The 12,712-nt window shown below is 49.0% G+C and overlaps 1 protein-coding gene across 1 annotated transcript in view; it reads left to right on the top strand.

The window, feature by feature from the left end:
* DIPK2B (divergent protein kinase domain 2B) overlaps positions 1–3,198 on the top strand; it is a 43,345-nt gene extending 40,147 nt beyond the window's left edge. Inside the window, exon 6 of the mRNA XM_040634390.1 lies at positions 59–3,198. Within this exon, the coding sequence (XP_040490324.1) occupies positions 59–399 (341 nt within the window). The 3' untranslated portion in view covers positions 400–3,198. The remainder of the gene's footprint in view (positions 1–58) is intronic.
* The last annotated feature ends 9,514 nt before the right edge of the window (positions 3,199–12,712 follow it).

The following is a 12,712-nucleotide window of genomic DNA, read 5'->3' on the forward strand; positions in this document are numbered from 1 at the left end:
CCCCCCCCGCAAGGAGCACAGGTCGTAGGGTGTGTAATATTGTCCGTCTCTCTTCTAGGCAGCCCAGCAGCCGCTGGGGCAGGAGAAAGTAAAGACGTCTTTAGCTGCCTGCTTTCGGGCTGCCAGGCCGAGCTGCCCTCCTGCTACGGCATCCCGGAGAAGCAGAGCGTGGTGCTCGTCTGTCGGCAGCTGCTGCCCCGACTCCTCCAGCGGAAGTTCCCCTCCCCCGTGCAGGAGGAGATAGACAGCGCACTTGACCAGTGCGGGGAGGATGCCCGCCCCGACCCCGAAGTCCTTGGGGCCGCCAGCCGGCTGAAGGACATCTTGAGGCCCCTGAGAACCTGTGACCCCAGATTCGCCTACCGCTACCCAGACTGCAAGTATAATGATAAGTTCTGAGGGGCTGGAGCCTTGCCGGCCCCAGGGGACAAGGTCCCTGGCCCTCCCTTGCCCAGGCGGGTCAGACATTCGGAGAGATGCACCTTCATTTCCTGGGAATGAAGGAACACGCTGACAACCGGAGGGGAGTTGTGCCGCACAGTGCGGTTGCCCCTGCTGGCTATAGCGTCACGGAGAAGCCAGGGGCCGGGCGGCAGAAGACCCGACCGTGGACACTCACTGGACCTCGCCGAGCCTCATTGTCCTCTGTTCTTCAGCAGACTCGAGTCAGTGAAAGAAGACAGGGGTGTGAAGGGCCAAGGACACGTGCAGGAGGTTACAGAGGGTGTTCCCAAAGTGTGCACAGGCAGGACCCATGGGACAGAGCCATGGAGGTGGAGGCTGACACGGAGGGAAGGCAGGGGGAAGGCGAGGCCCCTGGCCAGGATCATGTCAGACTCAAACAAGAGGGGCCCCCTTCCTGCTCCCCGTGCCCTTGCACTAGCCCTCCTGCCGTGCTCCCCACACTGCCACGGGGTGAGGAAACGCTTGGACAGGTCCACACTCTGGGTGCCTGGGGTCCCGTGCGCTCCTGTGAGGCACCTCGTGGTGTGGGAAGGAGCCCCGGGTGAGAAGAGATGAACGGTGGGCTGGGGGTCAGTGTGTTCATCTGGGACCTCTGAGAAGCAGGTGTCACGACAGGGTGAGACAGGCAAGGATCGTATTAAAGAAGATCCCTGCATAGAAGGGAAGAAGGAGGTATGGCCGGTCTGAGCCCAAGTGGGGGTATTCTAAGACTGGCATCTGTGCTATCTAAAGGAAGGTTCCACAAGGCCCTGCTGCGCTCAGTCGTTGGCAGGGAACAGCCCGTGGGAAGCACGGCCTTGGCCTCACCGCAAAGACAGATCTCAGAAGGCAGCGCAGGGCCGGCAGCCAGCTCCGCTCCCCCGAGCGGGAGGCCTGTGAGCGGCGCCCGGCAGCCACAGACGGGGCCCAGGCCAGCTCTGGCCTCACCGCGGCATCCAGTGTAGCAATCGAAGGAGTCTGAGAATTTTCACTTGAACTTGGCCTTACAGGTCATTGTAACAGTATTTTTTTCAAGGTCAGCCAACAGAACGTATTTTATTCCAGTTTGTTAGTTTGCTTTATACCTTTGAAATACTTAGTCACATGGTATGTGGGCTTCCATGTGGATTCTTGCCCCGGCCTCTCAAGCGTTAGTGGGGGGCTCTTCGGACCTTTGTCCAGCCTCCCTGTCAGCCCCCTCCCCTTAGGGACCTCCTAGTCGGCCTCCTCTCTTCTCCCTCTGAATCACCACCTTTAGGTCAGAATGCCTGACTTAGTAAGTCTCACTACAGACGGGGAAACTGAGGCCCAAGAAGAGGAGCAACTTGCTGAGATAGTCCATGCTCCTCTTGCCTTCCCCTTCGGCTGCTGATTCGCACCCTGTCCTACCCAGTTTGGGCCTCTTCACTCACATTTAAAGGCGGGCCAAGAAAAGTCCTATCTCATCGTCCACTAGGTTGCTTGTCTTGGGGGTTTGCCTTTTGACCGCTCCAGGCACTAACCTCTGGGGCAACCGTGACAGCGAGGACGGCAGGCCAGGCTTCTGGAAGGGCAGGCCTGGGCTGCCTGAGAGTCTTTGAGACGGTTGCCTTCTGGCTCGGTCTGGAGGGGCGAGGATTGACCACCTTTCCCAACACCTTGCTCTCAGCCCCATGAAACTGACTTTTGACTTCCGGCCTTCAGAACCATGGAAGGAAACATTTCTGTTGGTGTACGCGGCCCATTTTGTAGCCATTTGCTAGGGCAGCTACGGGAAACTGAGACGCACCCCGAACCCCGTCTTAGCGTCCGCTTCGAGAGAACCCAACCGGCAATATTGCCCAAGTCCGGTGTATAGTGATGGGTTCAAAGTCCAGACCAGACCAGGAGGGAGTGTGTTACGTGCTTCTCCTCGGGGCTGAGGCCCAGACGGCTCCATTTCTCCATTGACTAAGTCCCACGCATCATCTAAGATCCTGCCTGAGTCCCACCTTGACCCAGAGCTTTTCCCGACAGCCCGGCCCCCAGGGAACCCTTTCTGAATCCCCTGTCTGTACCCCTGAACCATCGGTCTGTGCCCATCTGAAGCTGACCCTCAGGGTATTCCAGAGAGCTCTGTGTCCTACCCTCCCATCCAGCTGAGGGCAGCCTCCGGATGGCGGGGGTGAGGGCCCTTTGCGTTCTCCACAGCAGTGTGGTGGGCACCGAGCAGGTGCTCAAAGAATGTTCTTGCTGAGGCCGAGGAGTGCACTCCTTAGGCCGTTTTGCTTGGCGTTTGTCACATACTATGTGCTGTAGACTCAATGTTTGTGTCTCCCTGGAATTCCTCTGTAGAAATCCTCACCCCCGGTGTGATGGTATTAGGTGCTGGGGCCTTTGGGAGGTGACTGGCTCGTGAGGGTGGAGCCCTCATGGATGGGATTCGTGCCCTTCTCAAAGAGACCCCAGAGAGCCCCCTCACCCCTCCTGCCACATGAGGACACAGAGAGGAGATGGCCATCTACGAGCCAGCGAGAGGGCTCTCTCCAGACACTGAACCTGCGGGCGCCTTGATCTCCGACGTCGCAGCCCCCTAGAACTGTGAGAAATAAATGTCTGTTGCTTAGAAGTCCCCCCCCCAACTCAGCCTATGCTATTTTGTTACAGTGGCCCAAACACACTGACACATGTTGCTGGCCAGATGCAGGACAGAGATGCTTCCTTGAGGGTTTTGCTAGCTACTGTCTTTTTTGCCTGTTGGACCAGCTACCTAATTTGTGGGGGCCTTGTGCAAATGAAAAGTAAATTCTGGGGCGCCTGTGGCATGCTGTTAAGCCGCTTCCGTCGGCTCAGGGCGTGATCCCGCGCAGGATCAAGCCCCACATCAGGCTCCTCCGCTAAGAGCCTGCTTCTTCCTCTCCCACTCCCCCTGCTTGTGTTCCCTCTCTCGCTGGCTGTCTCTATCTCTGTTGAATAAATAAATAAAATCTTAAAAAAAAACAAAACTTGTTTTAAAAAAAAAAAAAAAGAAAAAAGAAAAAGTGGGGCCTCCTGTTTTTAAGGTTGGCCAGACAACTTGGGGCGCCTGGGTGGCACAGCGGTTAAGCGTCTGCCTTCGGCTCAGGGCGTGATCCTGGCGATCCGGGATCGAGCCCCACATCAGGCTCCTCCGCTATGAGCCTGCTTCTTCCTCTCCCGCTCCCCCTGCTTGTGTTCCCTCTCTCGCTGGCTGTCTCTCTCTCTGTCGAATAAATAAATAAAATCTTTAAAAAAAAAAAAAAAAAAAAAGATTGGCCAGACAACAGAGCGTGAAACTAAGCGCTGGCCCCATGAGACTGCGTAGGGTTTGCGTGCCCGTGAAGCTGGCCCTGGGAGCTTGAGACACTAACTCCTCACCTGAGCGGTGTTCCTGGGGTTCGCTGGCGCCTCCTTTGACCTCCACCACCAAGGGGACTAGGTGCGGGACCCGAGGCCGCATCCAAAACACCGAACCACTGTGGCAAAGGAACTGATCTACGAGAACACCCTCCCCCCGCTGCAGCCACAACGTCGTGGGTCTAACCACAGCCTGGCCGGCAAGTCCAACTCTTTGAAGGAGGAAACTGGTTCAACCGATTCACTCAAAGTGCCCATTTTCCGGTCTCCTGCTTCCCACTCCTCCCCTGTAGCATCTGACTTCAGCCCATCGGGGATTCCGGGAGCCTGACCTGAACGTCTCCTCTAGGGTTAAAAAATAAATGGTTTGCTAAATAAATCAATCGACACTCTGTTGGATTTGTGTTCTTTTGGGAAAGAGCCCTGGAATCAGACAGACCTGGTTTCAAGTAACGATTCGGCAGGTTCCTGTGTAACCTTGGGCAAGTTGCTTAACCTCTCTGAGCCTGCATGAAATGGGGAGGGAAGGATCTACCCTCGCAGGGTTACTGTCCTATTTCAATAACACGATGTCTCTCAAGAGCCAGGCCCCTGTACGCATCCGGTATTTGAAGGCAAACATAGGGCAAGAACAGAGGGTCTCCCAGCCAAAAGGGCTCCTCACAGAGCCAAGGAGAGTGCTGCAGGCTCTGGGGGGCCCCCCATCTCTGCCCCCAAGGCTCTGGTCCAGCCCAGAGGACCAGTAAGGAAGCCAGGGTGCCGCAGGCTGGTAGACCGTCTGACTGGGGCCACTGTTAACCCCTCCTGCTAACCAGATTCTGGCTTGATCATGAATGACAGCTGGGCAGCCACTATACTCACCTCCCCAGCCCAGCCCTCCCCCAGGCTCAGAGGGGACTGCTTCCTCAAGCAGGTGATGTCGGGAGCCTCGGGAAGCCCATCCGTGCTCAGTACTGAAGAGCAATGCGGAAGCCATCTTGGCCCGTTGAAAGCTGTTGTCTCACGGCCTGTGCGCGGAGAGGTGCCTTTTCTGCCCAGTTCAGGCCTGTTGCCCACATATACTGGCGCAGCGGGGCTCACGTGCACACAGTATGCTCCTGGTCTGTCTGCAGCTCTTGAGGGCGCTGCTCAAGAACAGTGGCAGCTGCACGACATGTGGGAGGGTCAAGGCCCAGGCAGGGGGCCGTGAGTTTGCAGGTACGATGACCTTCCAAAAGGCAAATGAGAGGAACGGGCCAGCGAAGGGGAGCTGCGCAACCAGTTCAAGGGGCCCCGCCCCCTTTGCAGGAGCAGACAAGGAGAGGGAGCACCCCCGTCCCACTAGGGTGTCAGATCCTGCACCAGCCCCCGTCGCAAAAGTCAGTGCATCAAAGTTATTTATTGCAGTGTTGCTTGTAATCGAAAATACTGGAAACAACCTAAATACTCGTACGTGGGAGAGTGGTTGAATAAACCACGATACCTCCACAAAATGGCGTGCCATGCAGCTTTGCAACCAAATGCAGACAATCTCTATGAACTGACACGGAATGGTCTTCAAGATATAGAGCTGAACGAGGACAACATGAGTGCAAAGCACGAGAGTATTTAGAGGATGCCGCCTTTCATATAAGAAAGAAAGAAAGACTATAAGCAAACATTTATGTATCTGCTCACTTGTGATACAAATACATATTATATAAAAATATATATAACATATAAAATATTATCTAATACATACATAGAGAGAAAGAGAGAATAAACCAGAAGCTAATGAGATTGGTTACCTACAGGGTGTGGTGGGAGTGGGGTGGAAAGAAGAGAGGAATGGGAGTGGAGGTAGGGATAGAGAGGGAATGAACGTTCTCTGAGTATACCTTGTTGTACAAATCTGACTCTTAGAACCACGGAAATGCCTCCCCCAACCCGCAAATAAATAATTAAGATCCCCCAGGATGCAGGTTGCACTAAGGTGTAATACACACGATAAGGAGCGGACCTAACTGTGGGACACATGAGTAAGATGACCACACCGAAGAACTAGCCTAAGTAACTTGAATAGTCAGCATTTCGACTACAACAGTATAAGGCTAAAGGCAAAAAGAACCGCGCGCACGATTTCGAACGGTTCATTTTGTGCCATGTGAATTTCACCTCAACTTAGAAAGAGAGAGGAGACAGAGAACCACGCACAAACAATTGTGCTCTAGTTAGTAAATATTTTTCCCATGATGTGGGTCAGCTGTTCCAAAATTATTTTAAGAGTTGAGCAAGTAAGTAAATATATTGTGGATAATGAGAGACAGGCGTCTTACCATTGGAGAAAGGAGTTACAAACAAGGAAAGAGGGAAGGCAAACTTGAAACCTCTAAGGTTGGACTGGAATTAGAGGTATCACTAAAAACACATGGTTTTGCTATAGATACACAGATGGATAGATACAGAAAGACAGACGTGAGGGTTAGAAATATATTTCCCAGCTCTGTCTCTGAGAAGGCCTATAAGCAGCGACACCCCACTCCCTGGTGTCCAGGTCTGGGTTTCTCCAGTAAAAGAAACCAGAGCTCTTTGGAGAAATGGCTGATTCCAAGACTAGGAAAGCAAAAGATGAGTCTGGAATAATCTTGTGCTGCCAGAAAGAAAGGAAATGCTCAAAAAATTGGAGGCACAGAAGCCAACTTGAAGGGACTCCCAGTAGCCAAATCTGGGACAATCTGAACTACAAAATAAATAGTGATAGTCACAGATTATAATCCATAAATAAAATCAATGCTTATGAGACCATACCGATATAAATCCTCGAATAAGTAAATAAGTGGGGGAGGCAAGAGCTCTTCATTACAGTAGAAATCCGATTCATAAGTGTAGAAGAAACGATGGGAGTGGGACATCACCACCTGGCCAACACCACACTAATAACTATTACAGGCAAGAATCCTCAGTGGGGGCTAAAACCAGATGAAAGTAGGAGACACAGGACGTTTGCATCAACTCAAAGTTGTCCTGAGTCTACTCCGTAAGAACAAAGGGAAAAATAGTAACTTGATGGTGAGGGAACCTGGCAGACATGACCTTAGCCAAGCGATCGGGGTCCACCTTAGCAGTGATAAGTGACAGAAACATCGTGTGCCCCCCGAGATGATGCCCTGAGAAGGGTGCAGCATCGCTTCTGTAGTTTTCTTGCCCAAAATGCAAAACGTCAATCAAATCATGAGATAAGACCCAACAAATTGAGGGACACCCTACAGTTGGCCATGAAAGGTAAGGAAGGACTACAGAATTATCACAGACTGGGAGTGTGAGAATTACATGCAATGTGGGGTCCTCGATGGGATCCTGGCCCAGAAAAGGGACATCAGTGGTGTCAATACCCACCGGCCAAAACGTACCCAAGTGGAACAGGTTGGGTTTATTGCTAATGGCAACGGGGGAAATGCACACCACGCAGCGCCATAAGATGTCTCAGGGAGAGGGGGGCAGAAAGGACTTTGTAGAGGAGTAGAGCTTGTTAGGTGAGTTTGGGGAGGGCTCGAGGGAGTGGGCCTTTGCTCTGGATTGGATGCTGTCAACAAGTGGGGGTAAATCCATGACTGCGCACCTCCATAAATCTTACCTCTAGGGCAGGGGGGCTGAAGCAAGCTAACACTGTAGTTAGTAAAGCAGCAGAGACTCATCGTAGCCAGGATAGGGGGACGTTCGGTTATTTGGGGTTCCACAATGTCCGTGCTGTTGTTTGTGTCCAGACATGAGTACAGCGTGGCCTTGGTTTGTCTTGATTTGTTGAGGTCACAGAGTGCCCTTGTTTGATGTTCATGATCTGAGCGATTATTTATGTTCGAGGAGAACACAGAGGCCCCGAGGTGACGGCCAAGCCAGCTCTGAGCCCCACCAAGGGGCCAGTTCCCAGCTGTTGTGGGCTGCTTCTCCCCTTCTCTGTGAGATGAGTGGTGAAATCCCAGTTAAGATCTATTCAATGTTAATTTCTTAGTTTTAATAATTGTCCTATGGTTGGTAAGATGTTCACATTTAGGGGAAATCGGATGGGAATTCTGTATGCTGGTGTGGAACGTTTGGGTCAGTCTGAAATTATTCCAGAATAAAAAGAAAAAAAAAAAAGCAACTCGGTGAATGAGGCAGAAATTGGCTGGGCACCAGGTGAGGAAGCTGGCTTGCATATTGGAGCAGTTCTGTATACAACAAAAGACATCGCCCAAAACATGAAAGCATTACCTGTGTGATAAGATGGTCCTGACCACGAAAAAAACACGTGGAAACTGAGTTGGATTAAAAGGACAACTCGTGGGGCACCTGGGTGGCTCAGTCTGTTAAGCATCTGATCCCGGCGTCCTGGGATCGAGCCCCATGTCGGGCTCTCTGCTCAGTGGGGAGTCTGTTTCTCCCTCTCATTCTCCCTCTGTGCTCTCCCTCTCTCTCTCTTGCTTTCTCCCAAATAAATAAATAAAATCTTAAAAAAAAAAAAAAGGATGACTCAGGTCTCCCATTTGGGGCTTACTCTAGGGTGAAGCTCATGGACCAGGAGGCTTTTTATTGCTGCTGCTGTTTCTCTGCTTCTCGGTCAACTGGCCCAAGTGAATGTGCCCATACTCCAACCAGGACCACCCCTACCACACTGGAAAGCAGTAGAGACCTGGGGCTCACATCCTCGCTTCCGCTACCTTCCCCTCTACACAGAAGCCACGATGCCTCGTGTAGAGAGAGCGTATAGCACAAGTTAAAATCCCCCCTTCACACCCCTGCATGCCCCCTCTTTATCTGAAGCCACCTTCCTGCCTCATGCCCCTACCTGGAGCTTCTCTCTGAAAAATCATTTTCAAGGGGGGAATATGTGCCAAAAGTGAGTTCACATTCCCCTGGTTAAAATAACACATATTTTTGTATTTTATTTTTGTAATGATCCTACCCAAGGCAGGGAAAATTTCAGGAAAAGAGGCGAGTCATGGAAATTCGGTGAAAATATAATCCTATTGAAAATTAATTTGGCAAAGTTCACCAGGAGCCTCAAAAAGGATTGCGTACTCTACCCAGTAATTTCACTTCTGGGATACTACCCAAAGGAAGTAGTCAAGAATGCAGAGAGATTTATGCACAGACTGACTTAAAAATCACGACTGAACACTTGTAACCTCTACCAAAATGAGAGTAAGTGGAATTCTTAATAGGCATCGACTACCACACAGGAGGAAACGAGAGGAGAAAAATAGAAACAAAAATGTCGAAAGCTGGAAAGCAAATAATTTAGCAGGACCAAAAGAACGGAATCCTAAGCCGGCAGCGAAGAATACCGAGAACCATCACAATTTACACCCCAAAATCTCTCAAAGAGTTGAAGAATTGGTGGCACTAGGTCCTTCAGGAAGGGAGGGGGGAGGCTGAAATAAGAGTAAGTCTTAAAAGGCCATTGTAAGAAGCAAACGGTCAGTCAGAGAAAGAAAAATACCATACGATCTCACTCATATGTGGAATTTAAGGAAAAAAACCGGATGAACATAGAGGAAGGGAAGGAAAACTAAGACGAAATCAGAGAGGGAGACAAACCTTAAGAGACACCGAACTCTAGGGAACAAGCTGAGGGTTGCGGGAGGGGAGGGGGTGGGGGGATGGGGTGACTGGGTGATGGGCATTAAGGAGGGCACGTGATGGAATGAACCCTGGGTGTTACATGCAACTGATGAACCACTGAATTTGACCTCTGAAACTAATAATACAGTGTGTGTTAACTAAATTGAATTTAAATTTTAAAAAAGAAGGCGCAAATGGAACTCGATCCCTCCCCCCTGCCCCCCCCCCCGGCACCCCAATCTTCATAGCCAGGTAATGGCCAGGTGATGGCCCTCCAGGATCCAGCAAAAGATCAGAAACTCCTTCCCTGGAGAGAGTAAGTCAAAGGGTCTTCAGGGGCAGCTCAAAGATTGGAATAGTAGGTCACACTGAAAACTGGGGAATCAAGGGCATGTGGGCACGACAGATGCTCCACACCGTCCCCTGTGCTGGGGCAGCCTATCTGTCCTTCCACCCCCCACCCAGGCAGGAGAACTGACCAGGGAGCCCCCAGGAAAAAGGCTAAAAAAATTCTGACATCGGAAGCCCCTTAACCACCCGATTCAGGTCTCTACAGGGAAGGTCACAGCTGGCAATCCCTACTGGCTGTCCAGAGCACATAGCTGTCTTTCTAGTTCCCTGCTCCCCTTTTCTTTTCTTGTTTTTTTTCTAATATTGGTTTGAAATAATTTCAGGCTTTCAGAAAAGTGGAAATAAAAGTACAAATATTTTCCATATATGCTGTATCGGTGTTCTAACTTGTTTACTTCTTTCCATGTTTGCTTTATCGTTTTCTCCCTCTTCACTTCTCTCTCTTTCGCTCCCTCCCTGTCTCTTCTCCTCCATCTCTCTCTGTCCCTCCTTGTCTCCTTCCTCTCCCCCCGACCATCATTTTCTGAATCAGCTTAGAATAAGTTGCAGATGTGCTCCTAAAAACTTCAGAGTTTATGTCCTAAAAACAAAATAAAGGCTTACATAACCACAGTACAGTTCTCAAAATCAGGAGGTTAACATTGATGCAACATTGTTATCTGACCACAGCCATCATTCACATTTTTCTAATTTCTCCTGTAATGTTCTTCATAGAAATTTTTTTCTGGCCCACTATACAATTCAGGATCATATATTACATTTAGTTGGCATGTTTCTCATCTCCTTTAATCTGGAACATTTTCTCAGCCTGTGTGTGTGTGTGTTTCATCAGCCTGACATCTTTGAAGAGGAGAGGCTGGTTATTTTGTAGAATTTCCCTCAGTTTGGGTTTGTCTGTTGTTCCCTATCAGAAAACACATGAGGTCAGTTTGTCCCATTATTCGTGATGTTTCCTTGGCTAACTTGAGGTCTACCAGGTCTCAGCACTGTAAATTTAATCTGTAATTGGAGAAGAAATCCTTTGAGATTATGTAAATATCCTCTATTCATCAAAAATTCCTCCCACTTGTTTTAGCATCCATTGACTATTTTGCCTGAATCAATTATTACTATGGTGGCTGCCAAATGATGATTTTTTAAAAATTTTATTATTCCTTTTACATGTATTAGTTGGCATTCTATTGTAAAACAAAAGAACTTTTCTTCCTCCCTACTTACTTATTAGTACATTTATGTAAATATGGACTCATGGATTCTTATTTTCTTTTTGCTTTCATATCTCTTTTATGTCCAGAATAATGATGGGAAGATTCTTATTTTATTCAATGCATTTTAATTTATTATTATCACATATTTTGGTGCTCCAAATTTCCCCAGGGTTGGCAGTAGAGAAATTCCTAGGAAGCAGAGCAAAAAGTCAGACTAAAAATGAGGGAAAAACTTAATTACAGAATTAATTGGACCTCCAGGAGGTCCAATATCCAATAACAGGAGTTCCAGAGATAACACACACACACACACACACACACACACACACACAGATGCATACATAAACACAGACACCATACAGTGACATAAACACACACGCAAAGACACATACAGATACACAGACACATACACCCAAACACAGATACTGACATAGATGTGGACACACGTGTGCACACAGTCACACAGAGACACACAAACAGAAACACATACAGACAAATAGATACGCACAGAGAAGAGGAAATCATCAACAAGAAAATTAAATTTCCCAGAATGAAACATCATTAGTGTTTACATTGGAAGGACTTTTGGAGCGCCCATTAGAGTGTTTAGAGCCCTAGGGATAAAGGAAAGACACTACAAGTTTCATGAGGCTGGGGGGGGGCAAATGGTCACATAAAAAGGGTCAGAAGTTAGAATAGCCTCAAACTTCCCACAGCACTAAAAGCCAGAAGACAACGACTTCAAAATTCTGAAAGAAAATGATTTCCCACCTTCAATTCTCTTCCCCAAAATACTATCAATCAGTCCTATACCCAAACTATCAATTTCAGAGATCCAAATTCTAGAAGTTTCCATTTTCAAACATCTTGTCTTAGGAAGCTATGGGAGGAAGTATTCCACCAAAGAGTGCAGTAGACCAAGATAAAGGAGACCCGAGGTGTAGGAAACGAGGGCTCAGGCACAGGAGAAAGGGGAAAGGAGTCCCTGTGCCAGGAGACAGCTGTGTGCCAGGTACGAGGCCACCCAGTCCACAGGTGAGCAGGTCAGAAGGCTTCAACCATTCTGTCAGGAAGATGCAACTCATGCAAACCTGAAGCATCTGAGTGTTTTGAGAGAAGATTTAGACCATGGGTGAAGTCTCTGAATTTGATTAAACAATAAATACATAGAGAAACAAGCAAAAGACTCAACACAATTAAAAAACTTCTGAGAATTTTAGAAGTTTCTCAGGAAAGGAAAAGTGAGCATTGTATACTACAGGGCTCAGCTTTGAATGGCGTTTACATAGATAGAGGAATCTAAACACTATTAAAGTCACCAGATTAGGCCCAAGATGGAGTCACTCATGCTAAGCCCTGTGGCAGCAGACCAAAACTTAACCAAGTTTCTATGCTTGGCTCTCCTAGAAAAGGAAGGCCTAGATCAACCAATCAGCACTTAGCCTGCTCAGCACAAGCTTCAAGACTTCCCTTTTTTGGGACTCCTGGGTGGCTCAGTTGGTTAAGCATCTGACTCTTGATTTTGGCTCAGGTCCTGATCTCAGGCTTGTGGAATCGAGCCCCATAATGGCCTGCATGCTGGGCATGGAGCCTGCTTAACATTCTCTCTCTCCCGAGGTGCCTGGGTGACTCGGTTGGTTAAGCATCCAACTCTTGGTTTCAGCTCAGGTCATGATCTTAGGGTCATGGGATTGAGACCCACATGGGGCTTCATGCTCGTCAGGGAGTCTGCTTCTCTCCCTCTCCCTCTGTCCCTTCTCCCACTTGTGCTCTCCCTTTATCTAAAATAAATAAATGAATCTTAAAAAAAAAAAAAA

The sequence above is a fragment of the Ursus maritimus genome (assembly GCF_017311325.1).
Source record: "Ursus maritimus isolate PB19 chromosome X unlocalized genomic scaffold, ASM1731132v1 scaffold_X1, whole genome shotgun sequence".
Lineage (NCBI taxonomy): Eukaryota > Metazoa > Chordata > Mammalia > Carnivora > Ursidae > Ursus > Ursus maritimus.